Source organism: Alnus glutinosa, chromosome 10 (genome assembly GCF_958979055.1).
Source record: "Alnus glutinosa chromosome 10, dhAlnGlut1.1, whole genome shotgun sequence".
NCBI classification, from domain to species: Eukaryota; Viridiplantae; Streptophyta; class Magnoliopsida; order Fagales; family Betulaceae; genus Alnus; species Alnus glutinosa.
The window spans coordinates 2499019-2524787 of NC_084895.1; the positions used below are offsets into that span (position 1 = coordinate 2499019).

General features: G+C 35.7%; 2 protein-coding genes across 3 annotated transcripts; one reads left to right on the forward strand and one right to left on the reverse strand.

Annotated features, from left to right (window-relative positions):
* Positions 1-3048: 3048 nt before the first annotated feature.
* On the reverse strand, positions 3049-22505 carry LOC133879603 (lysine-specific demethylase JMJ25-like). Of its 2 annotated transcripts, XM_062318230.1 has the most exons (13): positions 21751-22503; positions 21557-21672; positions 20788-20887; positions 20492-20630; positions 20109-20172; positions 19300-20026; positions 18243-18572; positions 16207-16728; positions 13638-13710; positions 13438-13523; positions 5226-5345; positions 4504-4566; positions 3049-3472 (listed from the first exon to the last, which is right to left on the reverse strand). In XM_062318230.1, exons 1-13 carry the CDS (start codon positions 22249-22251, stop codon positions 3443-3445), a joined length of 2871 nt encoding a protein of 956 aa, XP_062174214.1. In that variant the 5' UTR covers positions 22252-22503; the 3' UTR covers positions 3049-3442. The 2 variants fall into 2 exon arrangements, with proteins under 2 accessions (XP_062174214.1, XP_062174215.1); XM_062318231.1 differs by lacking the exons at positions 3049-3472; positions 4504-4566; positions 5226-5345 and adding an exon at positions 10483-12168 and having other exon boundaries at positions 21751-22505.
* A 1236-nt stretch (positions 22506-23741) lies between these two features.
* On the forward strand, positions 23742-24272 carry LOC133879852 (uncharacterized). The gene has a single exon (XM_062318639.1). It carries the CDS (start codon positions 23742-23744, stop codon positions 24270-24272), a length of 531 nt encoding a protein of 176 aa, XP_062174623.1.
* The last annotated feature ends 1497 nt before the right edge of the window (positions 24273-25769 follow it).

A 25769-nucleotide genomic window follows, 5' to 3' on the forward strand; every position in this document is an offset into this window, starting at 1 on the left:
AATCTTTTGGCAGAGGCCGGTGAAGGTCAGTAAAGAAGAGTAATTGCACATGGATTAGACCGTTTCTTTACCTTGAAATGTTTCAAAAATGTCATTTATAAAGAAAGTGATATGGTAGAGCATTATTATCAGCTTTTCTACAAGGGTTCTGTTCCCTAAAATTTAGGAAAAATTTTTAAAAGGTCAAAAAAATTATTCCACAGCAGCTTTTCTATAATTATCTGTTCCCTAGGAAGTGAACAGTGCTTCCCAATAGGAAGTACTGTTCACCTCCCATTTAATTGTTTATTCTAAAACTATAATCTCTCTCTTACTTTATCTCTTTCTTTTCTTACTTTTAATTAAAGTAAAAGTAACAAAGTAATATTTTAATGATATAGGGAAAAATGAAGGGAATCTGCTGTGGGGTGTTTTTTGATAAGGAAGCAAAAAGTAATTTTATTCCCTACATTTAAGAAAAATGAAGGGAAAGGGAAGGGAAGCTGCTAGGAATGCTCTTACTAGGATTATATTTTTCTTAGGTTTTTATTTTTGTATGTTGTAAAAAAAATTTAAGCAAAAATTGTATTTTGATTTTTTGAAGAACAAACATCTCTACAAAAATGAAGAACTCTTTTGTAAGGAAAATTTTTTATGCCTTGATAACATGCCACAATTTTAATAAATGTCATTTTTTAAGTGTTTCAATGTAAATAAACGATCTAAATTTTGTAATTTGAGTATTTACAATTTCTTTATAATTGTAGAGGATCATAATCTCTACTTTCGAATTAAGATCGTCTACAATTATATGCTCGAACGGATAAGTGGTTGGGCAACCCAATTTTTATTTGGTCAGGTAAATCCTACAAGTGTTCTCTCATAACCATCTATCTGAATCATCTACAATTCGGACAAATAATTGTAGACGATCTTGATCGCTACCTTCCTCTCTTCCTATCTCATGGCGATGGAAGGGTGATCGAATCCAACAGCTATGCTGAAAATCGAGCTGCTATTTTGGTCAACGCTTGTCTTTCAAAGGGCAGAAAAGGTCTTACACCAAAATCCTTCAGCTTGAAGATATGGCAGGTACGAGTGTACAATTGAGACGGTTATTAACAGCTAATAACTATAAACCACTAATAACCAACAACAATTGCTAACTGAATAAACACAAATAACCGCAACTAGATAACCACCTAAGTTGGTTGCAATTACCAGTTATAGGAATTTAAAAATGCGATTAACAACGGATTAACCGATTTTTATTTTTTAATACATATATTCGATGATGAAGACTGAGGATTTAATGTTTAGATTTTCATTCCCACCAGCCTGAAATGATCGAAAATTTTACATATATATAGAAAGAAGAAGAAAGAGCTCCGACCCTCTCAATACTTGAATATTCGATGGTTTTGTTGATTATCATGCATTTTCACTCGAGCAAAACAAACAAGAAAGACAAATATATATATATATATATGCATTAGGCACCTTAAAATATAAATAATTAAAACCTAATTCTAGCCTCTAATTTTATTTTTCTTCATTCTCGTTCCTTCAAACTGATCCAGATTAAAATTGTTGATTTTAATAGTGCTTTATTTTCTACTTTGATGGTTTACCATCTGAAATTGGCCATTACTTGGTGTTTGTCCTGCTAGAGCAAGGCCCTGGGATGGGAGATTGGATGTATGAAAGAGAAGATAAAATATGAGAGATATAATATATTTTTTTACCTTTACTTTAATTAAAATTAGGAAAGAGAAGATAAAGCAGGAAATAAATAATATATTTTGTGAATAAACAAATTAATGGGAATGCTACAGTGTTTTCCTATGCATTGGGAAGCACTGTAGCATTCCCAGAGAACATAAAAATATAGGGAAGCAGCTGTGGGTGGTTTTTTTATGACTTTTTTGAAATTTTTTCTAAAATTTAAGGAACAAGATCCTATAAGAAAGCTGCTGTGAATACTCATAGGAAACAACCCGCCATGTCCGAGTAGATGAGACAAATAATAATGAAAAAATAAATAAACTATAAATTGCACTCTAATTGAAGAGGGTGTGTAAGTACCCGTGTTTGGAGATAGAGAAAATCGGGAGGAAAGTGAATGTCTTGGTCAGAGTGATGGTTGAGATTTTAGCGAAGTAATAGACGTTTGTTTTTGTTTTTGTCGTTCTTTTATCTCAACAAGATGAAGATATAGTTCACAACAAATTTTCTAGCCTTTTCTCATCTGAACTACATATGAGAAAAAGCAAAAAAATCAAGCCTCGAGAACCAAACCCAAAATTATTATTATTATTATTTTTGGTTGTTGCTTTGTGAATTTTGACGAACCCATTTCTGAATTCTGAGTAATCAAACCCATTTCTCAAAATTCTTTCTTTATTTTTTGTGGATGAGTGGGAAAGAAACCCATTTGCTCATCATTCAAGCCAGAGTACTTGAAGAAGCAACCATGGCTGCTATGGTCGACAACACCAAAGCAAGCAACAGAACTCACGAAAGGAAAGGGAAAACAGGGTAGAGCAGAGTAAACTGAACTGTGAAATAAACTCCTCTTTGGGCGGGAGCAAGACCACAGTACAAGACTACTGTGGTCACCTCTAGAAGTTCAACTTCCTTCCTTTGTTCCTTCACCCACGTTGCTTCCATCTTCTTCGTGCCCAGGTCATGATCCAAAACATCAGAAGTCCTGAAACTTTAGGTTTGGTCTGAGTATGTGCCGTGTTCTATCACCCACTCACCCCCTTTCAGTTTCACAAACAAAAAAACAAAAAGTTAAAATTAAATTATAATGAAAAACCCACACTATAGGGTAGTGCGTATTAGCAGGTAAAACTAAAAATTTCAGAAAAAAGTTCATAAGCTAATGAGCAGTGAGCACTAGAGTTAGTGGCCAATTAAATTGGATCATCGAGTCACAAATGGCTAATCAACCTTTTGAAAAAGCATTTTGACGTGACTTAAAAGTGAAAATAATTTTGAGTGTTTCGTGTTTTAAATTATCTGTTAATATTTTTGTTTGAAAAGAAAAAACAAACAAAGCCAATGTTTTCAAAAAGATTAGTGAAGTTAGTCCATTCAACATCAACCCAGCCAATGAAAATTGACTGTTCTATAATGTAAGGCAAGATCATCACAGTAGCTTCTCTTGTTTTCGTTTTTCTTGCTGAGGCATCAGCAGTTCAAAGCCAAAGAATTAAAGCAAGCATACTTAATGAAACCCAATCACAGATGCCACTGCTTAGTGCTTACCACCATATTCTAATGATTGCATGATAATTCATACAACCAATCAAAAATAGATATGGCTGCAAACATTATCCACACGGTACAAGTATCACAGATTCACAGTACAAGTATCATATGATGTTTCTATGCATGATCCAAGTACAATTATTTTTCACCCTCAAATATCTTCTCACCAATTAAGTTGAGCCTACTCTCAATGTTCTGAGGCAGAAACTGCAGTCAACTGAAAATCATAATATAAAACCAGGTTATTTCAGAAGGTATAAGTAAATGCAAGAGCACAAGACATGGGCCACATAATGGAAGCCTTTACAACAGCAATTCAGACGGCTGTCATCAAAAAACACAAGTAACATTTCCCATGCAAAAATGAAGAAGCTATATATAAATAGAAGAAAAGAGGCAAGGGGAAACCTCAAGGAAAAAAGGATATTAAAATTTTTTTCATAGCGAATTGACCCATGAAGACATTTGAAAACTCATTTTTGTTTTCATCAGCAAAATTTGTGCACCAGCCAGGAAAATGTAACCAGCTACTATAAATGCAAATTATGTTATGCATAAATATTTATTTGTGCATGAAGGATAAAGAGGGAAAGAATAAAGCATAAGCATGCATGCTTACAGCTTAAATGCAAACAAACCCTTTAGAAATATTTTCCTGCCCATGCCAAAATTTATTTCAATGAGAATGATCCCTGTATCATAATTGTTAAATCATCTTCAGTATCACTTTTGAGGGCATGAATGGCCCCTTTGTGTACATAGAAAATAAATGCAAATAAAAAATAATAAAGAATGATCATGATAGATGACAAGGTATTGTAGGGGCATAAATATCTGTAAGGAATTTGGAACATACAAAGAAAGTTATTTGAACATAAATTGTTTAACAGTACATGTAATCTAGATTTTGCTTTCACAGCTTAAAAAAAAATAACAAAGAAATAAATAGGGTCCAATAAGGAGAGACATGTAAAAAAACAGGTCCAGTTATGCTAAACTTCATAAAAAGATTAAGACGAAAGTTCATACAAAAACTACAGTGTCGCATAATTAAATCAAAAAATAATTAGTAAAAAGGTAGTAAACAAGATTGTTCTGTACAATCACGTAAATGGGAAGCATGGTTGGTCAGAACTAATGATAAAAATCAAAAGAATTAGTCAATAGAAAATGCCTACATATTGAAGCTGAAAGAGTGGCAGGCACATTTATGAACACAACCTTTCACATGAACCTATAGTGACTAACCTTGGTTTTCTGCTCCAGCCCTTTGACAACATGGCTCATAGCATAAACAATCATTTTCTTCACCTGTTTCAAGCAGAGCAGAGATCAAAAACCTTACACACAAGATTTATACTTTGCTTTTTTAAGAAGAAAACTATTTCGCATTATACAATTATAATATCATCAATTTCAGCCTGCCCAACCCCACTACGCTGAGCATGCACCAGGATTAAACTGAAGTTAACGCACACCAAAATCAATATCTACCAACATATTTCAAATGGGGATTATGCAACTTTACTACAATTATCAAGTACTAGCACGCAGCAATAGGAGGTACCACCCTTGAGGATACCAGATATTTGCACGTAAAGCAATGCAAGTATAATCAACAGCAGTGATGGAGGGTAAAAGAGGTCATGGATTGTATATGTTTAACTAGGCTTCAAAATAATGCATACATAACATATTTAATATATATATATATACACACACACTCCATGAAGATACCACTACAAAAAATATGCACATTCACCAGCAATCAGTGAGCTAAAGATAGGAAATTAAAGCACGACACATAAGAACTACAGAATATAGCAGTAGGATATTCACAGCACTACTCGTGAAATGCTTAACCATTTGCATCATTGTACAAGAAAGCACAACTGGAACATGATTCTACCACATAAAATGGTATATAAACACTTTTAGATGATGTCGTAAAGATACATGCAATTGCATACCTCCAATTTGTCCTCCTTAGCCCTATGATTTTGGGGAAGTGTACGGAATTCTTCAGTCAAACGGATGCACTCACCAACATTTTCAGGTGAGACAAAGTCGAGTGCAACCTTTATGCATGACTGAATAGAAAAGAAGATCAAATCCATGAACATACATGTATGTGTAAGGAAACAAAACTATAATAGATATCAATTTCATGCAGCACAGCTGAACAAGGTAATATTGATTTCCACTAAACTATTCCATTTTGGGTCAGTTTTAATGTTTGTGCATCGGTAGAATTACATGTCATAGCAACCTGTAAATAAAGATTGGTATACTGCAGAATAAAGAAGTAATACCCTATATAAATTGTAATTTTTATAAGTGTATTTTCATTATTTGGAATAACTTTTTTCTTCTAGAGAGCTCTGGCATCAATAGCTGCCTATTAGTGGTCTTGAGAGAGATAACAATTATGTAGTACGGTCTAAGTGATTTTAGGAAATTTTGACTAAGAATTGCAAAATATTCTAATTTTAAAAAGAGTGCTTCCAGCTTCACACATTAAACCTAGCTGCCTACATGTTAGAATAAACTAGGGAGAAAAGTGAGATTGAAGAGATGGAACAATATTTGGTTGCTTTGCTCAAGAGATTAGAGGCGTTCCATGACTGTAAATTGCTAAGGCCCAAACTCCAAGAGGTAAGAACCCCAAACTTCACCTTGAGTTCAGATTAGGGTTGATATTGATAAGAGATTTCTGGAGTTGGACTTTTGGGTCCATGATTGTCAAGATTTTAGGTTTCACCTCATTGATTTCGCTTAGGTAGCTGAAATAGGGCATGCTGATCCTGAATCAGTTAGGGTTTTAGTCAAACTTGGGGGAACCATGGTTAGGAGGTCGAATTAGGGGGGAAAAACACACCAATTTGTTTGGGAGTTTAATCTTGTTGGGTTTAAATCCTTCCAAATTTGATTTCATTATGTTATATGAGACTAACTAAATGTGGTTTAGGAGGTGGAGCTATTATATTAGGCCATTTTATCAAATTAAAGATTCCAAACCTAATTACAAGAATTCTCAGTTTTTGGCATATTTGACTATGCTGCCTCAATCCAAGTATAACTCAACACAGGAGTCAGAGTCCAAGCACAATATATGGAAAATAGAGAGCCAAGCGACAGAACTTATTTCATGTAACATTTGATGATATTAGTCGTTAAGGGTGTGAAACTAACATGATTCAGGTTAACCTGCTAAAAAATGCAGCCATGCTCTCCGGGAATTTGCTCACCCCTATGCTTGGTGAGATAAGCATAGGGGTGAGCAAATTTCCAACCTACCTGATTGGAAACTGACCGACATTGATCAACTTCCGACGATTAGCGGGTTGGTATCAGTTTCAGGGTTCAAAAAATTGATGACATCAATTTGGATGTCAATGTCTGTAACCAATCTGACCGAATATTATAAAAACCCTTCATTCTCTTTTGCAGCAGCCCTAACCCTAAGCCACACCCTGCCTTTCTTCTTTTACCCACTCGGCCACACTCTTCACTCCCAACTGTAACAGACACACTTTGTAATGCCCGAAAAAACAATTTGGCCATTTGTGTGTATTTGTATGGTTTTTTTTTTGGAAAGTAATACGCCTAGAAGTTTTAGAAGCATTCCAAATGTTGGTGTGAAGTCAAAGTTGATCAAAACGAGCCTTAGAAGAAGGAAAACTTGGGTCAGTGTGCTCGTTCGCAATCTCTTCCGAACGAGTTGCGTACAAGGTAGAGTCCGAGAGGTTCACCCACAATGGCCTACAAACCATTGCAGCCGAGTGGCCCAATGTTTTTCATCAACTGTAGCATTCGTACATGTTGCTTATGACGTTAGATTCGTGAGGCTCGTCCACAGCTGGTTCAAACGAGCTGCATACGAGGTTTGGACAAAATGGTTGTCGGCAATGGCGTTCAAATGCGTTGCAAACGAGGGTGAAGCAAAGAGATTCGTCTGCTATCTCATTCATACGAGTTGCAGTCGAATGTGCTTACTCATTCGTACAAGCACTTACTTTGTTGTACTAGTCACGATAATATAAATAGGTAGAACGCCCAGCTCATTTTTCTCCCCCAACTCTTTCTATCTTTTGCCCTTCTCTCATCTCTCTCCTAGGGTTTGAGTTTGAGGCTTGGGCATTAATTCAACAGTGTTCAAAGCCAAATCTAACACCAGAAATGTGATTCTCGGTGTTAGAACTCCGTTTTCACCGATTGATTTGAGGTAAATCATAAATTTCAAAACCATAGATTTTTCCTTATATAGAGATAATTTTTGGGGTGTATGATTAATCCCTCAAATTTCTTTAGGACTTCTACTTGTTTGAGAGTGCTTAGCTTGGGTAAAGCTTCGGGTTGGAATTTCGTGGACCGAAACTTCGGCTCTCTTTGTTAAACAAGGTATGAGCAAGCCCTAGATTTTCTTGAGTTGAGTTAAATTGAGGGTTTTTGTTGCGAACCCTAAATCTGCAATTGATTGGGTTAATTGAGCTTTTGGTTGTGATTAACCCTAAATTTACTTAGGTATTTTAAGAAAGTTTAGTGCTTGGGATATTTGAACACTATGGGTATTTTTAGAGTTAAAGATTATATGTGAATGAGCGCTAATTGTGACATGCAATGTGACATTGCAGTTGTGCGTAGCAAAGGCTTGAGTTGGGGATTCTTCTTTAGCAATACCGAGGATATGTAAGTATATTACTTACTGAGCAAAGAATTGATTTTTATGTTTTAAAAGCATGTTGTATGAGATTTATTGAGCCAAACATTTTGTGAATAAACATGACTATGAACTTTTGATGATTTTACGTGTTAAGTGATGTAGTAATTATATTCCTTACTAGGCAAAAAAACAGAATTTAAATTGTTTTCAAAACATGATATGGATGTTTGAATCAAGCCAAATATTTTATGATGATAGATGTTTCAAGTGTATTTTCAATGATTTCAATTGTGTTAAGTTATGCTTTATGAACTATGTTGATGAAACGATGTTAATTGTTGCATGGACATGAGAGCAATGTGAAAATGGTTGTATTAACATACATCACAAACATGTACATGGGAATGGAGAATGAGTGAAAGGAATAATGGAATAAAGACAATGATGTATGATGGATTGACGAGCAAGGTAAAAATTCTCGGTGGGAGTGAGCCCCATATGTCAGTATGACATACGACGATGTAAAGGAAAGAGTAAATGAAAGCATGCATGGCATAGCGAAATATGATGATGTTTTATGATATGTTTTAAGAGAGATTTCATGTTAGATGTATTAATATGTATATGTTTCTAGATGGGACATAGAACATATATATACAGTAACAACTAGTTGCATATAATGTTTATGAATGATTTCTTGCTTAGATATATTCACATGCTTGTGTTTCGCCTGAAGTTTTGGAATACATGTATATGTATGTAGCTGAGTTATATGATGTACAAATACGATATGACTTAAATGGGTTTGTACATGTACATTTCTAAGCGGGAGATTTGAATATACACATATATTCACAGCTAAATAGTATGTTTAAAGGTTTTCATATCTACGGTGTTTACTTCATCAGCCACAAAAAATGCTTTTAAAATTATAATGTTAAATCAATAGTTATTGTAAAGCATGGTAGAAAATGGAAAATACGGCTCATTGTGAAAAGTCAATGATTTCTATACTTACTAAAACTGTGGACTCATATATCTACCTATGTTATTGTGGTAACCCCACAATCGCATAAATGATGTTGTGGTTGCATGTGACAAAAGCGTTGATGACGATCCAGTAGCCTTGTACTTGGGCTACTATGACTGATGTCATGGGATACCGGATGCGTCCTGTGTTAGACCAATGCCTTAGTCTACCCTTTTGTATATCATTTTGCTATGTTCATAGACATTTATGGTATATATGGCATTGTGTCGCTTGTGCCAATTTTGTATAGCCATCTTTTGTTATGTAAGAAGTAGAATGTAAAAGTCTACAACTATAGATGTTTACACCAACTCTGTGTGTTATGTAATATTATTGTTTAGTTATTTCCGTTGCAATGTTATGATCTATGTTGTGATATACCCATTATGATATGCTATTAGGTATGTCTAGGTTATTGTGATGATTCAGCCCTTATTATTGAGGTACTGAGGTCTGGGTCGCCACAGACTCAACCTGAGTAATAGTGCAAATCTCTTTACTGTTAACATTCTCAAGATAAAGCTCCATGTTGTTCAATTGAAACTTGAACTACTTCTATACCAATGAGACTCAACTCCTTGTTCCACCTCCCACTCTGATGCATCTACAGTATACAAAGGACTGTTGAAAATGATTTAGAGCAAATAAAGAGAAGGTAGAGGAAGTAAAAGGAAAGACAAAACCCAAAGTAGGGCTGTAGAGAATAATTCTCTGCAATAGTTTTGTTTAATCAGAAAAGTTTGTCTTACAATGCTTCAGAACTGATTTATAGAACTCAACATCTCATAATAATTATCTCCTAGTTCCAAGACTCTCTAGAGACAACTACCATAAAAAAAAAAAAAAAAAAAAAAAAAAAAAAAAAAAAAAAACTTCTATTACCAAGAGCAAGCAGTCAAAACATATAAGACTTACTGACTCCCATGAAGACTCTAGACTATCTTAAAATTCAGCACAAACTACACACTAAAATACTTGACAGCATAGCTGCCTCAAAATTACTTTAATTAATAATCAGCCAAAATTTTAAAAGCCTGTTTGGAATTGCGTTAGAAAGCTTAAAAAGTTGTACCAAACAAAAAGCTGGTATGTTTGATAAAAAACTTCAAAAGTATTTCTTTGACGTTTTTACTCTAAAAATGGTCAAAACGCACTTTTGAGAAAAGCTTAAAAATAAAGTTTTTTCTAATCTTTTTTTGCTTTAAAAGCTCTATTTTCCAACGCAATCTCAAACATACTCAAAGAAATACCAAAGACACACATAAACATGAAATCAAATCTTGATGGATGCATAAGTCTCCTCCAATTAGAGAAAACTCGACCTTGAGTTGTCATCATCATGTTCTCAAAAGGGTTACCTTTGTATGGAATTAGGTGCTTGACATTGAACACGTCTAAGATGACTTGGAAGTTTCAGCTGGTAAGCATTATCATTGATCCATTTAGTAATTTTGCAAGGACCAATTTTCCTATCTCTTTTTTTTTTTGATGAATAATTCAAATTTTATTGAGAAAAAAGGGTTAAACCCACGTACACGAAGCGTATACAATATGGACTCAACCCTATAAGCTGTTACAATGTAAAAAACTGATCAAATCAACCAGATTTGTAGAGACAAAGTTAGGAACATAACAAGAACCCAACCCAAGAGAGATCCGAAATAGGAAGATTTTAGAAAGAGCATATTAGTCTCACTATTCTCGAAAATACGACAATTCTTCTCTCCAAATGCTCTACATTAAAAGGGCAGGAGTAACTTTCCAGATAGCCTCTTTGAGATGTCCCCTCCCTTGAACTTTCCAGCAATGAAGAAGTTCTTGGATGTTGTTAGGCATAACCCACGAGACTCCAAAAAGATTAAGGATCAATTGCCAGAGAGCCGAAGTATACTCGCAGTGGATGAGAAGGTGATTAGTCGTCTCCTCATTCTTTTTACACAGGCAACACCAATTAGCTAAAGAGAAGCCCCTCTTTCTAAGAGTATCCAACGTGAGAATTCTATCAAGAGCTGATGTCCACAAGAAAGCAACGAAAGAAGCCCCTCTTTCCTATCTCTTAGCTTAATAACACCAATAGGAAACCTTTTCTTTGTAAGAACTACCCAAACCTTATCCCCCACTTTGAAGATAACCTTTCTGCGATGTTGACCTGCTGTTGTTTTGTATCTCAAATTGCTATCTTCAATCTTTTTCCTCACTTCTTCATGAATGGACTTGATAATCAGCCATCTCCTCAGCTCTCTTGTTCACTTTACTTGGATTTTGGAATGGGAGCCAGGTCTAGAACACTATTTGGATTCTGACCACAGACAATCTCAAACGGGCCTGCATTTAGTTGTTTGATTTTGAGACCGATTGAATGCAAATACAGCATGTGGTAATACTAAATCCCACTCTTTAGGCTTGCCCCGCAAGAAAGCATAACACATTTCCCAAACTACAATTAAAAACTTCAATTTCCCCATTTGATTGCGGATGATATGAGCTACTAACGCACAACTCAATTTCAATCAACCTCCATAATGTCCTCCAAAAATGGCTCATAAATTTTGGATCACGATATGAGGTGATGGTGAAAGGAATACCATGCAAACTAACCACCTCTTTAAAGAACATATTGGCCAGATCTTTGACACACATGGCAACAACAAATCTTGTAACATCTCCTTTCGGTTTAGGCCACCAATAAGATGAACTTATCAATGCCATTGTTTTATCACGACCAAAATACCCTCCTTCATGTAGTTCTTTGACAATCTTCTCACGCAATGAACACTCCGGGATGCATAGCTGGTTTTCTTTGAAAAGGAAGCCACCTTGTAGAGTATAACCGGCTTGCTGTTCAGCCATGGTTTGCTTCAGAATAGGACCAAAATAAGAGTCTTTCTGATAAATTTCTTTAAACACATCAAATCCCTTGATTTCCACATGCATGGTGGATAAAAGAGAAGCTCTACGACTCAGTGCATCAACAACTTTGTTGTGAATTCCAGCCTTATGTTTTAATGTGTAATTGAATTGCTCAACATAGCTGCCCAGCTGGCGTGCTTCAAGTTTAGCTTGGACTGCCCTTTAATGTATTTCAGGGCCTCATGATCAGAATAAAGAATGAATTCATGTTGTGCTAAGTATGGCCGAACAACCGCATAAAGTTCTATATCACGTTGTGCTAAACCTATAAACACGAAATCAAAGCTTGCTGGTTGCATCTCATTCTCACCTACATAATTAACCCAAAATACAAACCCTAAAAAACAATACATTGATATCATAAAACAACCAATAAGAGAACAAGGATATCAAAGAAATCAGACCCAAACATTTTGGGTCTAAGTGGCTCCAATGATGAATCATTGATGATCTTGGTGCACATAGGAGTAAACCTAATCTCGACTCCATAGAAGTCGTCCTCTGCCAACTTCATGTGATGGCAATCAATAAAGCCAAACCACAACTAACCAACGACAAACAATTCACCTCGGTTCCATTTTTTAGGTTGATCGTTTCAGTTTTGACGGCCGGATTCCGCCTAGTGACCACATCAACTCAAACATCAAAATCCAGTAAACACCAACCCAAGAGGTCGATGTTCATCCCTAGTTAAGCATCTAGTGTTGTGATTCAATCCCTTCTATTGAAGTACATGTGAAAAATTAATTTTTAGGATCGCGAAGAAGCAAAAAATAACAGAATAAAAATAACCCAATCGCACAGGAAACCAAGATTTACGTGATTTGACTTAACAAGTACAGGTAGAGACAACCAGGAGAAATTCCACTATCTAAAGATGGAGTACAAAAAGCAGTAGGGAGAAAACAACTCAAAAACCCAAAGCCCCAATACACCCAAAACCTCACACTCTTAACAAAAGAGAACTACTCTACAAAAGAAAAAACAGCAAACTCTCTTTAATTCTATCCGTGAGTGCTAGATTCACAAGGAAAAAAATTCTGTGTTGTGCAGTGTCAAGCTTCTTCCTTTCTCTCAACCACACTCTATTTATTTCACGTTGTCACTCTTTCTCGCATTATTATTTTTCTGTGCGGCAAAATCCTCCTAATTTATGAGGTGCAAGTCCGTTGAAAAGAGGAATCCAAATTCAGCTGAAACACAAACTCAAAGTCGACCGGGAGAAAAGAGTTTGTGTCAGCTACTACAATTCCAAAACCAATTGGAATTAGAAAAAAAAAAAAAGCTGGGCCCACGTGACTGACTTGATGAATCAAGTCACTCACGCAACAGTACACAAATGTGTTATGCTTTGATTAGTAGTTGTGGACAAAGAGGCCAATTGATTTTGGACATCAACAAGGAAACTGTACCACTTATAATGTACCCATTGCTTCCCTAAAATACTTGTAATGCTTTCAGTATTCCTGTATTGTTTCTTTGTTTCTTTATAGGTACACATTTATGGTCCTTTAAATTTGTATTCCATTTTTTAGACTAAAACATGAAGGAAAAAAACCCCAAGAGAAATTTACTTTACCTTTAAGTTTCTTACTTGATGAGGACAGCCAGCAGGAATGAAGACAGCATCTCCAAGATTTTGGACAAATGTCCATGGTTCAATTCCTATATAATAGCAAACAAGCATTAAAACTATTATCAAGAAGAATTACAATAAAATTATTATAAAGGATTGCAGCACCCAATCCAACTCCCTCCATTAATATGTAACAAACTCACCATATTCCTCCTTGAGCTTTCTTTTGTGCTCCACAGTCAGATAAAAGGTTTGATCGTGTATAGGGTGAACAACCTATAGGACCAAAAGATATGATAAATTCTATGACATAAATATGCTTCAAGTATTAAAATATAGATATTGGGATGTATGTTCTAATGACTGTACATCTAATAAATTTTACTGACTGAAACACCAGCAATCATTCAAGTTGTAAACCCTCGAGAAGTAGACATGCTATGTTTCCATTCAATGGCTTATTTATTAACCTTGCTATGTCCAACTGGGGCAGAGCTGGTCAGGCCTGCATCCCAACTTGTGTTACCTAACTCGGATTTCCCACAGTTCTCTTTGATACAACAAGTTGGTGGCAATTTTAAAAGATTTAAGATCTTTTTCTACAAAACTAAGCTATATACATGTTTCAAAAAGTGAATCATTTTTAGGCATTTTCAAAAGGACTAAGTTTACATTTAAACCATGAGTTCTTGTTTACTAATGCAACTTACTCACAGAGGTTTAGACAGAAGGCGGAGGCTCGTTACTGTTGTGTAACCTCACGTACTTTATTATATATGTTGAAAAATATTACAATGACTAAAATACTCTTCTATTTGGAACAAACAAGCAAACGAAAAACATACTCTAATACTCCCCCTCAAGCTAGAACAACTTGGAGCACCCAAGACAAAAGACAGACTTATTAAAAATACATGAACAAGAAAATCCCCTAAACCAAACATAAACAAGCTGAAATTCCACAAAAAGCCAACAACGAACAAAAATTCGCCAAAAACTTCAACGCCGATTGAAAACTCACCGGAAGACAGCAACGGACAACCAAATCTCGCCGCAAACACCAACGCCGGTTGGAAACCACCTCAAAACGCCAAGGCTAGTCGAATCTCGTTGCAAAATACCAAGGCCGGTCGAATCTCGACAACTAACTACGACGATCATGATTCCAATGATCAATACCACCAAAAACCAACAACGATCACGATTGATGATCAATACTACCAACGGCCAACCACAACCAATAACATTGGATTGATTATCAATGCAACCAACAACGGTCAATGAACAACAACTTGTAAACACTATTCTAGTACTTCCCCTGAGCAACAAACCCAATGGTGGCTCCATGAAGCCCAATCAACCGATAAACCGCCTGAACCAATTAAGAAACCGCTTGAATAGGCCAAAAAACAATTGAATTGGCTGAAAAACTATCTAAACCAGTTAAGAAAAAGAAAGAACCGGCCAAAGAATGTACTGAACCGGAAAGAAAACCATCGAACTGGTCTGAATATGCTCTAAACCGAAAATAAAACCACTGAACCAATCTGAATATGCTCTAAACCGGAAAGAAAACCACTGAACCGGTTTGAATATGCTCTGAACCAAAAATAAAACAAATGAACCAGTAGAAGAAGACACTGAACCAGCTGAGAAAGAGGATGAACCAGCCTTGAACTAGACTGGACCGAGAAAAAGGACACTGAAATGGTCGAGGAACACAGTGAACCAGAACCTGAAATCTTGAACCGGCTGGAGAACATCAAAAACCAAAAGGAACCGAATCAAACAGAAACTGGTATAAATACTTATTAACCGCGATGAGGATATCCTTATCCCTGATAAGAATGAGAAACCACCAGCAACCATACAGGGACCTTTGTCTCCAACACGCCGGATTTTCTCCGGCGACGATTAGACCTTGCCGGAAAATGATCAAAACCAAAGAGCCTTAGAAGCTTCCAACAACCACCTCAGCGGCACGTACATGGGTCACTGACGACCGGAAACACTCAAAACACACCAAGATTCTCATCGGAAACCGTCGTGAACCTCCACAAAGCCACTGAGCACCACAGAGAAAGCTTCGGACCACAGAAACAACTGAGACACAACACAAAAGCACCGAAAACACCACAGAACAACAAACTACACCAAAAGCAATCAAAATTGATTTTTCTTTTTTCTTTTTTTCTCGCCAGAGAATTTTTCAAGTCACCAAGAAAACTACTCTTTTAGAGCTTCATCAAGGCAATGCCTGTGTGGGCTTAGCCCACATAGGTGGTGTGCCACTAGAGGGAGACTCACCAACACTAAGTTGTGAAAGTTTAACCAAAAGGAAGAAAACCCAAGACTACAAACGAAAGGGTTAAACCAAAGATCCTAAACCCTAAACCTGCTTTGATACCATGTTATAGTTTGCATGAAAGGTTTAGATAGAAGGTGGAGGCTTGTTACTGTTATGTAGCCACACATACTTTATTATATAGGTTGGAAAATATTTCAATGACTAAAATACCCTTGTACTTTAAACCCTAACACTCCCCCTCAAGTTGGAGCATATGTATCATATAACCCGAGCTTGGAAGAAACAAGCAAATAAAAAACACCCAGAAAAACATACTCTAATACATTACAAGGAACAAAATAAAATAACCTCACCTCCAATAGTACACCCAAGCAACTCCATGATGATCAATATGACAACAGTTATGTAAAAATTAAAAAGAAAACTTTTGACAATGATATAATGAATTTGGCAGGCCAAATTACCTGCTGCAATGGACAACAATGGATGTGCCTGAACTCCCTAAAGTGCTTCTTAAGATATTCCTGCAGCTTAGGAACATCTTCTCTCCGGAAAATGTCCCAGAGAGCACCACCCTCAGAAGCTTCTAAAGCTTCCAACTTGTTTCCAGAAACTGTAGGACCACTCCCACCATTGTTAACTTTATCCACTTTTGGCTCCTTAGTCTTTTCCAGCTCTGATCCCCTTGAAAAGTCTTTCCCGTTCATTGTTGAATCACCATCAAGTCCAACAATAGGATCAGCCAGTTCTTTAACAGTTACACACGTGTTTTGATCCCCAAATCCAACACTAAAGCCATTATCATTGGCAGTAACTGTACAAGACCCACCAGAAGAAATGTTATCCTTGGTGTTTCCATCCAAAGCCTGAAAATCCTCAAATATTTCTTTCTGGTCTTGCTCAAAGTGCTTCTTTTTTATCTTCTCTATACTCTTAAGCGTATCAGGTTTAAGGGGCACTTCAGCAGTATGTGTCAAAACATTTACCTGAAACAACGGATTAAGAATAAAGGAAATTAGAACATCAAACAAAAAAGAAAGTTTTACCTTTATTTCAATCCCTCGTGTGTGAAAAAGTAGGCATATACAACCACCAAAAAGCCCTAGGATTAACGGTGATAAAATGGGGAAGAGTTTTCTTAGTGCTATAATGCCTACCATCTGCATTTTGCTATGCTACATAACGAACATAGTGATCAGTGTAATATGCACAAAAACTTAATCACATATTAATATTTCAATAAAACATGACAGTGTAAATAAGATAATTTCATTTCACTCGCTTTTGTGAAATTCTACTAAAATGGCAGTTATCTCATAGTCACATATACCCACTTCAAAGCAGTAATCGAATGAGCTGTTATAATGGCAAGTAAATTAAAACATTCAGGCCATAGATTAACAAAGGGGGAGCCAACTTAATAGCATAAATAAGTAACTTAGTTTGCCCGTTTACACTTTCTAGTTGCATGATTGCACCAAGCATTTAAATTTAAACTTATCAAAAAATAAAATAAAATTTAAAGTATCCATGGAGTTATCCTCAAGAAATGGGTAAATTTTAAATGCTAAGCAACTCATTATATGACAACAAGCTGAAGAAAAGCCTGAAAAAATTAAAACAATCAACAAGAAAACTAAACCCAAATATGCAAGAACAATCAGAAAGTCAAATATATATCAACGAATATCATCCTAATACTGATTGTGATAATATCCTGCTGTCTCTTTTGGACACATTTTTTACTTCAATATTAGTCAAATTGTGTGTCAAAAGCAATATAGTAACCTATGTCCCTTCCTTTTCTAGATAAGTAAAATTATGTGCCTCTCTAAAACAAAAGAGCACAATAATTATTCCAAAGTACTCCTATTTCACCTTAGAATGTGATGCACAAAAGAGGGATTGGGTCAAAGACATGGCAATTAAAGATGTGCTACTAAGCACTCTAAACCCCGAAAACATGAATCTTGCACCTGTGTTAGTAAGCAAATTAAGGTCAAATTTTAATGAAAGCAGACTGTTCTTGCCCCTCAAAATTGTAAAACTTTGTTATTGTAATAACTCTAACAATTGGGGCAATATGAATCAAAGCATAAAAATCAACTATCTTATTGAAATCAAGGACAGTTGAAAAAAAGAAAGAAAGAAAGAAACCAAGACCAGGTGTGAGGATAGCCTGCATGTAGATGCCCATTGAACCAAGCTTGGATGTACTTGTCTAACAAACTTAAATTCCAACACCAGACTGGCAACTGCAAACAGCTTTGCCGAAGTCATTGAAATTTATATAACATATTTGGTTCAGAAGATCAAGTGCAACATAAGCACAAGTCATCTGGAGAACCAAGTGCAACATAAGCACAAGTCATCTGGCCCATACATATATTTCCCTTAACCTATATGAACGAAAAAAAGACAATTCCATGCCCTGCCCAACCAAAGAGAAGTTTTCCTCTGACAAACAAAACAAAGTGAATAGTATAAGTTCAAAACATACTGCATCAGACATGTCACAATGAAGCTTAGTGACAGAGTCTCCACGGCCAAGCTCCTGAGCAACTCCATAAGCAATATAAGTCTTGGGACCCATATCTGGCTTTAGAGAATTCTTGGGCAAGTTGACAGCAATGTTTAAAAGGCCGTTATGTGGATGTGTATATTCCTTAAAGGGCAAGCAACAGATAAACTCAGCATTATGACGCGGCAAGCGTTCCTCAAATAAAGTAGATGGAGGCCAATCTTTCAGTTTCAGTATCTGGGGCCATTTACAACTATGAACCCGACCATGTGTATAGCCAGTAAAGAACTCATGGATATTGATAATGCCCTGCCATTCATTGCAGGATTTAGTATTACAAAGCAAAATCGTCACAGAAACCTTTTTTGCAAATCATATTAAGCCTGAGTAGACAAATGAGAAAGTTCAATAAAGAAACCCAAAAAACTCTTAGAAAGAAGGGAGAAGTTAAGGAAACAAATATGAATTACAACACAAAAATTATGTATTAACAACCACTGAAGCAATGAAGAACCATTGGAAAATGGACCTGGAATTTTCAATTATAGATTGAAAGGAAGGATAAGACAGCAGTTATCATGATCTTCCCTTTAAAATCAATCCTGAGGAGGGAATAGATCTGGCTACTATTTCTCAAGTGAGGCGTATTAAAGAATCTATATATTTCTAATTTTCTAAATGACATGGTATACTTACGTACAAGTTGCAAGAAATTATTTCCATTATTGTGTAAATTGGGAAAGATGGCCATACTCAGCCCTTCCTATTTCTTCCACATCCAAAAACTAATATCAGGAGAAATTACAAGGTTAGGAAATGAATAATTGTGCTCAAAAACTAAAAGGAGTCTCTCTCGTAATAAAATCAGTTCTAAAATTTCAAGAAAGATCTATTTCAAGAATTTTACGTGGACTTTCTCATTGAAAATGATAAAGTGCAATAAATTAGGCAAAAATATCCTGACATTGATGGTAAGCAGTCAAACATCCAAAAGTAAGATTCTTTAACATCGACGAAAAGATAATGATGAACTAACCTCACAGCAATCCAAGCACTCAATAGCCTTAACTTCCAACTCCCTTTTATGCTTGGTATTTTCAATCTGGCGGAATGCACGCCACATGACCAGTGGTTCCCAGCTTAAACCAGATGCAGATTCAAGCACATTGCTCACAACCACAGGCTCAGCTCTGCTCCAATGCCACTGGAAATGCTTCAAATCCCCATGTTGTATATCTTGGGCCCTCGGGCAATACAAATAGTTGTCATCAGAATCTTCTCGAGAAGCAGCTTTCCTTAACTTATCATTGCTTAAGTCAACTTCACCCACCGAGTTGAAACACAAACAACGCTGTAAAGGAGTTGCAGCCCCATCCATAAGTTTATAAGTTCTGGCTATTTCTTCTGCTTTTCGCACTAATCCTGCAACCAGATCTTCTGAGAACATACATCTCAATTCTAGAATACCATGACCACAACCACCCCTGTCTTCTGGGGGGCAAGGAATGCTACCATCTTCTTTTGCTTCCCACCCAGATTTGGACTTTATATGAATAGGGCTAGTCTCAGAAGGTAATTTCACTTCTTTTCCATTTCCACCATACAAATAGTCAAGTCCCCGATCAATATACTGCAAAATCACTTCCTCCTCGCCTCCCTGCAGGTTTCTGTCATGAATCTCCCGGCAACAGGTAAGGCAAAGATCAAACGAACATCTAGGACAGCTTCTGTGAAAATCAAAAATAGAAGTTTTGCAGTGGTCACTGCAAAAGCAAGACATAACATTAAAACCTTCATAAAAAAGGAACAATTAGTATCAGAAAGCATTTATATAAAAGACCTTACCAGTACATACGCTCGTCAATACTGCAATCTGCTTGTTTTACCTTTAACTCTGGAAGTGATAACCCTACCAAAAACATCCCATAACCAAATCAAAAGAGTACATCCAAACCGTAAGTTAAAAATTAAGACTACTACGAAGCAATCACATGGACACATTAAAATTAAGATTGACCCAAATCAAGGAAACTGTAGGTTATAACATTCAGCAATGACACAAGCTAAAATAATTCCCTTCTGCCAGTAAAATTAGCAATTTTCACATTTATGAGACATTTTCCAATCCAAAACAAACTCAGAAATTCTGTTGTCACTTCAAAATAATAAAATGAGTTGCACCATGTATAAGTTCCTAAACTTATTTGGCAAGGACTGAAAGAAAATACCTTGTCTTTTAGCCTCCATTTTCTTCTCAATCATGTGTTCTTCATTAAGTCGTTTCAGAAATGGAAGAAGTGTTTGAAGCACATACTTATGGTGCTCAAACTGCTCGTCTACACTGACAATCAATTCTAAGTTCAAATTCTGCAGCAAGGAATAAATAATGTCGGACTTTACATGCATTAAAAAAAAAATTAAAAAAAAAATTAAAAATTAAAAAATTAAAAAAAAAACCAACAACAACAACAACATCAAAGGAAAATACCACCAACTCATGAGATGTTAGAAAAGGAGAACTGACTTTAATAGGAGTGTCCAACCGCAAGCATGCTTTGCAATTGCAATTTTCACGGCAAAATGGACACGCTTCAGCAATAGAATCTTCCGCTGTATTAGGATACCTACACACACAACACCAATAGTAATCATAATTGCTTAAAACAGGAACTAAACAAGCAGAAGCTCATATTTTTATACAAAATATTTCACTGTATTTTGTGACCTTCCTAAACTCAAATTCTCAAGCCTCAGAGGCGCAGGTTCCAATACATAAAAATCAATTGTACAAGTTTACAACCGATACCTATTAAAAATATAAAGAATTGAACAGCAACCCTGAATTATTTTGCTTGTTCTGATGCATCATGTATGCTATTCAGTGAATCATGATATTGCCAATTATTTTAAGATTCATAATCCGTCTTTTGTATCTTGACAATTGAATAAAACATGTAATTTATGATAGAATGGCTCATTTCAAGATTAAAGCAAAAGTTTTCTACCGTAGTGTCATAAACAAATATAACTTCAACTGAAAAGTACCAAGGCTAACACAAATTTACCACATTGATTCCTACAGAGATCCATAACAACGGTTACCAAAATAAGAAAAAAGACATGAAAAGGGTTAAAAGAAAGGAAACCCGCTAAAGTAAATACAGCTCAGTATTGAAAAGAAATATTTAACTAAACAGGCACAATATGAATCAACAAGTTAGTGAATAAAACAGAAAGAAAAAATAAATAAATAAACACACTACTTAAGCAAAAAAGAAAGGAAACTTTTTTACCATGTATTCAAGCAGGGGATACAATATCGTTTCCTCTTGCAAAGCTTGCACCGAACAACCCGGCCTTTATCATTCCTCTGACATTGGTGGCACATCAAGGACACCTCTTCAATCCACTGCGTAATCCAAAGTGTGTCAAACTTAATCAACAAAAGAACCCAACAAAAACACAGAGAGGGAAAAGTGATATTTACTTTAGGATCATGCTTATTTATCTTGGCAGTCTCTTGTTTTGGAATAGGAAGGTTTTTAGCCCTCAAGGAATAAACCCTCTGAGTCCCAGTGCTCCTTCCAGAAGAAACTTCCAACTTTGCACCATTGCTATCCTTCTCGTTTCCCACAACCGCATCTTCGGTATCCTTCTTCGCAGCTCCAACTCTGCCACGCTTCTTCATTGGCTTCTTCACAATCATCTCTTTATCTGAATCACCAACAATTCCTTGCTCCAACTGGAACCCACTATTTTCCTCAACTTCTTCCTTCTTTTCAGCACCTCTACCCTTCTGGGCAGACAAATTCTTCTTCTTCTTCTTCCTCCCACGCTTCTTCTTCGCCGGAACCTCCTCACCCTTACCATCTTCCTCTCTGCCTATACTTGGAGCAGAGTTCACCTCCTTCTCCACAGGTTCAACTGCTTCAGAAGCAGATTCTTCCTGCTCATCCTCCCGTCTCGGCCTCTTTCTAGCACCCACCATCACAAACCCAGTAAAAAAAAAAAACAAAAAAACAGACTTGCAAAGAGAGGGAAGTGGGTTTGGAGAAAACTGAGTGCTATATATAAATATATATTTTAAAAGTGGGTTTGGGGGAAACAGTGGGTGGGATTTTGATTTTTGAATGTTTGGCGCCTGGGGATGGAAATTGTACCCACCTTTCAGGTTTCTCGATCTCTCTTTGCTTCCGAGTTGCCTCTTTTAGAGTTAAGAAGACATGTCGGAGGATCAGCTTCATTGTTTGAAGTTGAAGTAACATGGACGGCCAAGATGTAACCCTTTCACTCCGGTTCTGGAAAGTGTAGTGGACCCGTCTATCAGATGTTTGAGGTCTGGCAATCACAACAGTAAACACAACATGTTTTGGTCAGATCAAATTGATCTGTGACAATTGACAAATGCATTAAATATATTCATAAAATAATGATCTGATGGTGATGAGTCCAAGAAAGTACAGGAAAATGCACAGTCCCTTACGTATCACTGGACTGTGATTGTCTTCCTAAATCTTTTTAAATTACCAATTATGAGTTTTTTTTTTTTTTTTTTTGGGGCAAGGAAAGGAACGGAAGAGGATAGTAAAGAATGGATTGTTTGGTAAGTAATTGGGTTAAGGAATATTTGTGTATTTTATAATAAAAAGTGATTGATGTGATATAAAATTTGAGAATGTTTTATAGAAAAGTGAAAAAATTTTGTTTTGTAAATAATTTTTTTATTTGAATAATAATAAAAAATTATTGATGTAATATAAAAAGTGTAAAAAAGTTAGAATGTTTTTTATTATATATTTTTGAAAGAAATGAAAAGAAATAGAGGGATAATGAAAATTGTTTGCCAAACTAGCCCGAAATAATTTTTGAAATAATAAAAGGCGATAGATGTGATATAAAGTAAAAAAAATTTATATAGAAAAGTGAAAAAGTTATGTATTGTAGTATAATTTTTTATTTAAATGGTAATAAAAAATTATTGATGTATAAAAAAGTGAAAAAATAAAATTAAAATGTTTTGATGTCGATTATTTTTAAAAAATGTGAAAATAAAGTTAAAAATTTTTGTATTCCTTGTCAAACAAGGCATATGTTTATGTCTTTTAAAACTAGAAAGTACATAAATATTCCCATAACTAACAAACGGACTATTGGAACGTATCTTCCCTGCGGATTTAGTGGAGATCATTTGCAATATTCCCATTTGTCCCCATTTAACGTATGATCGGTTGGTTTGGGCAGGCACCACAACAGGACAATTTTCAGTTCGTAGTGCCTACCATCTTGAATGTGAGAGGGGGACAAGGAGTCAGGGGAGTTGTTCAAATGCATCATTTATTTACCCAATTTGGCAATACATTTGGAGCTTGAGAATCTCACGGTCAGTACAATTGTTCATTTGGCGTGCTTGTAACGAGATTCTACCAACCAAAGAGAAGCTTTTGTCATCGGTGAGTAGTGGAAGATCCTATTTGTCCAATGTATGGTAAGAAGGTAGAGTCGTGTTTTCATGCACTTTGGAGGTGTTCAGCTGCTCAATCGATCTGGGCTGAATGTCCCACCCGTGTAAGTAAATGCTCATCCTCGGCTACTAATGTATTATCTTTGATGGGTGCTTTATTTCAACGGTTGGATAGGGAGGAGATGGAGCTAGTTGTCATGGTTGCACAAAGGGTTTGGTATCGCCGGAACAAGTTTGTGTTCGAGGGTTTGTTGACTCCTCCAACGTGTTCGATTAAATGTGCCAAAGAGTCTTTGGATGAATACCGTAGCACGAATAGTATGAATGTGGCCTCTCTGTTTAGGTCTAGGGTTCCAATATTAACACGATGGCCCAAGCCTCCTGTGGGTTTTGTCAAACTGAATTGGGATGCGGCAATTGATCATTCGAAGAAGATGATAGGGTTAGGGATTATTGCTCGTGATTCTAGCGGAATTATTGTGGCTTCAAAGTGTTCTTTTCACCCGTATGTATCTGATTCCACTGTGGCAGAGGCTATGGATGCTTGACAGGGAGCTGAGTTCGGAAGGTTCCTGTGTCTTCAATCAGTGATGTTGGAAGGGGATTCTCTAAAGGTGGTTCTTGCTCTTCAGCATGAAAATGTAGTTAACAGGTATTACAACAATCTAGTTCTGGAGACCAAAGTTATTCTTCACAATTTTACGTCAGCTACTGTTCATCACGTGGGTCGTATGGGAAATCAAGCTGCCCATTCTCTTGCACGGCATGCTGTCTCTAATACTTTAAACCATGTTTGGTTTTCATCTGTTCCTTTATGTCTTTCTAATATTGTATCTGATGATTTGTTGTTATCTGATCATATATGAAATGAAATTTCTTATCAAAAAAAAAAAACAAACGGATAAAAATTTATATGACAACAATGTCCCTATAAATTTTTAAAAATAGAACAAAACAAATTTTAAAAAGAAAACTATGATAAAAAAAAAAAAAAAAAAAAAAAAAAAAAAAAACCATAAAAAAAAAAATTAAAAAAATAATCTGAAAAAATGGGTTTTAAAATTTTTTCCATTTTTTTATAATTTTTATATTTTACTTTTTTTTTTTTAATTTTAAGAATTTTTATAATTTTATAAAATATATTTTTATCATTAAAGGGACATTGACATTTGTTATAATTTGAGGATAACATTAATAATAAAATAATAACTTAAAAACTTAAAAGAAGATATTTGTAATTTTCTCAAAAGCATATCTATATATTTGGCTTCTTGTACTATCAGGCATCCTATTTTTGTTCTCACGCATCACACGTGCCAATAAAAGTGTCGCAAAAAGAAGTCCCACAGGCACAGTGGAAACGAAGACTTTCCCCTCCTGGCAAGCCCCCCGGTTTAGGTTAATATTCCAAAGGTTAGCAGAAATGTTTTCTCCGATGGTAATTTTGTCTTCCAGCGTCGGGTGCAAGTCATATCGAGATCTGAATGTAAAACTATATACGTCAACTTTAATCTGACTCGTTTAATTAAACGAAACAAATCATTCAACTTTAATTAGTTAGTTTTGTGTTAGGTTAATATCGGGTTTAAATGTCGCGTATTAGATTCGGATCGTGTCAAAGTATAATTATAATACTATATAAGTCAATCATAATTCGACATATTTAATTAAATGAGTCATGCCCCTCACCTATAACTCACTAATTTTTTTTTTTTATGAATAATATTTTTCATTCTGCACAAAATTACAAAAAATACTCCAACAAGAGGAAAACCCTGTCTAGAACAACAGTTGCTCAGCAACTGACAAAGACAACAAAAAAACCCATACCATTCCCAATCTTCTAAGAAACCAAAAAAAAACACACTCCTAAGCATATATGCAAAACAGAAACAACTAACCAGTAACTAGTAATCGGGTACTAATTGGCCAACCGCTTTTGTAATCGGTTGAAAATAACCCGTATCCGGCCCTACCAGAACGGTTACCGATTTTAGAATATATTTGAACCGGTTATAACCAATAACCGGGTATATAAAATATAT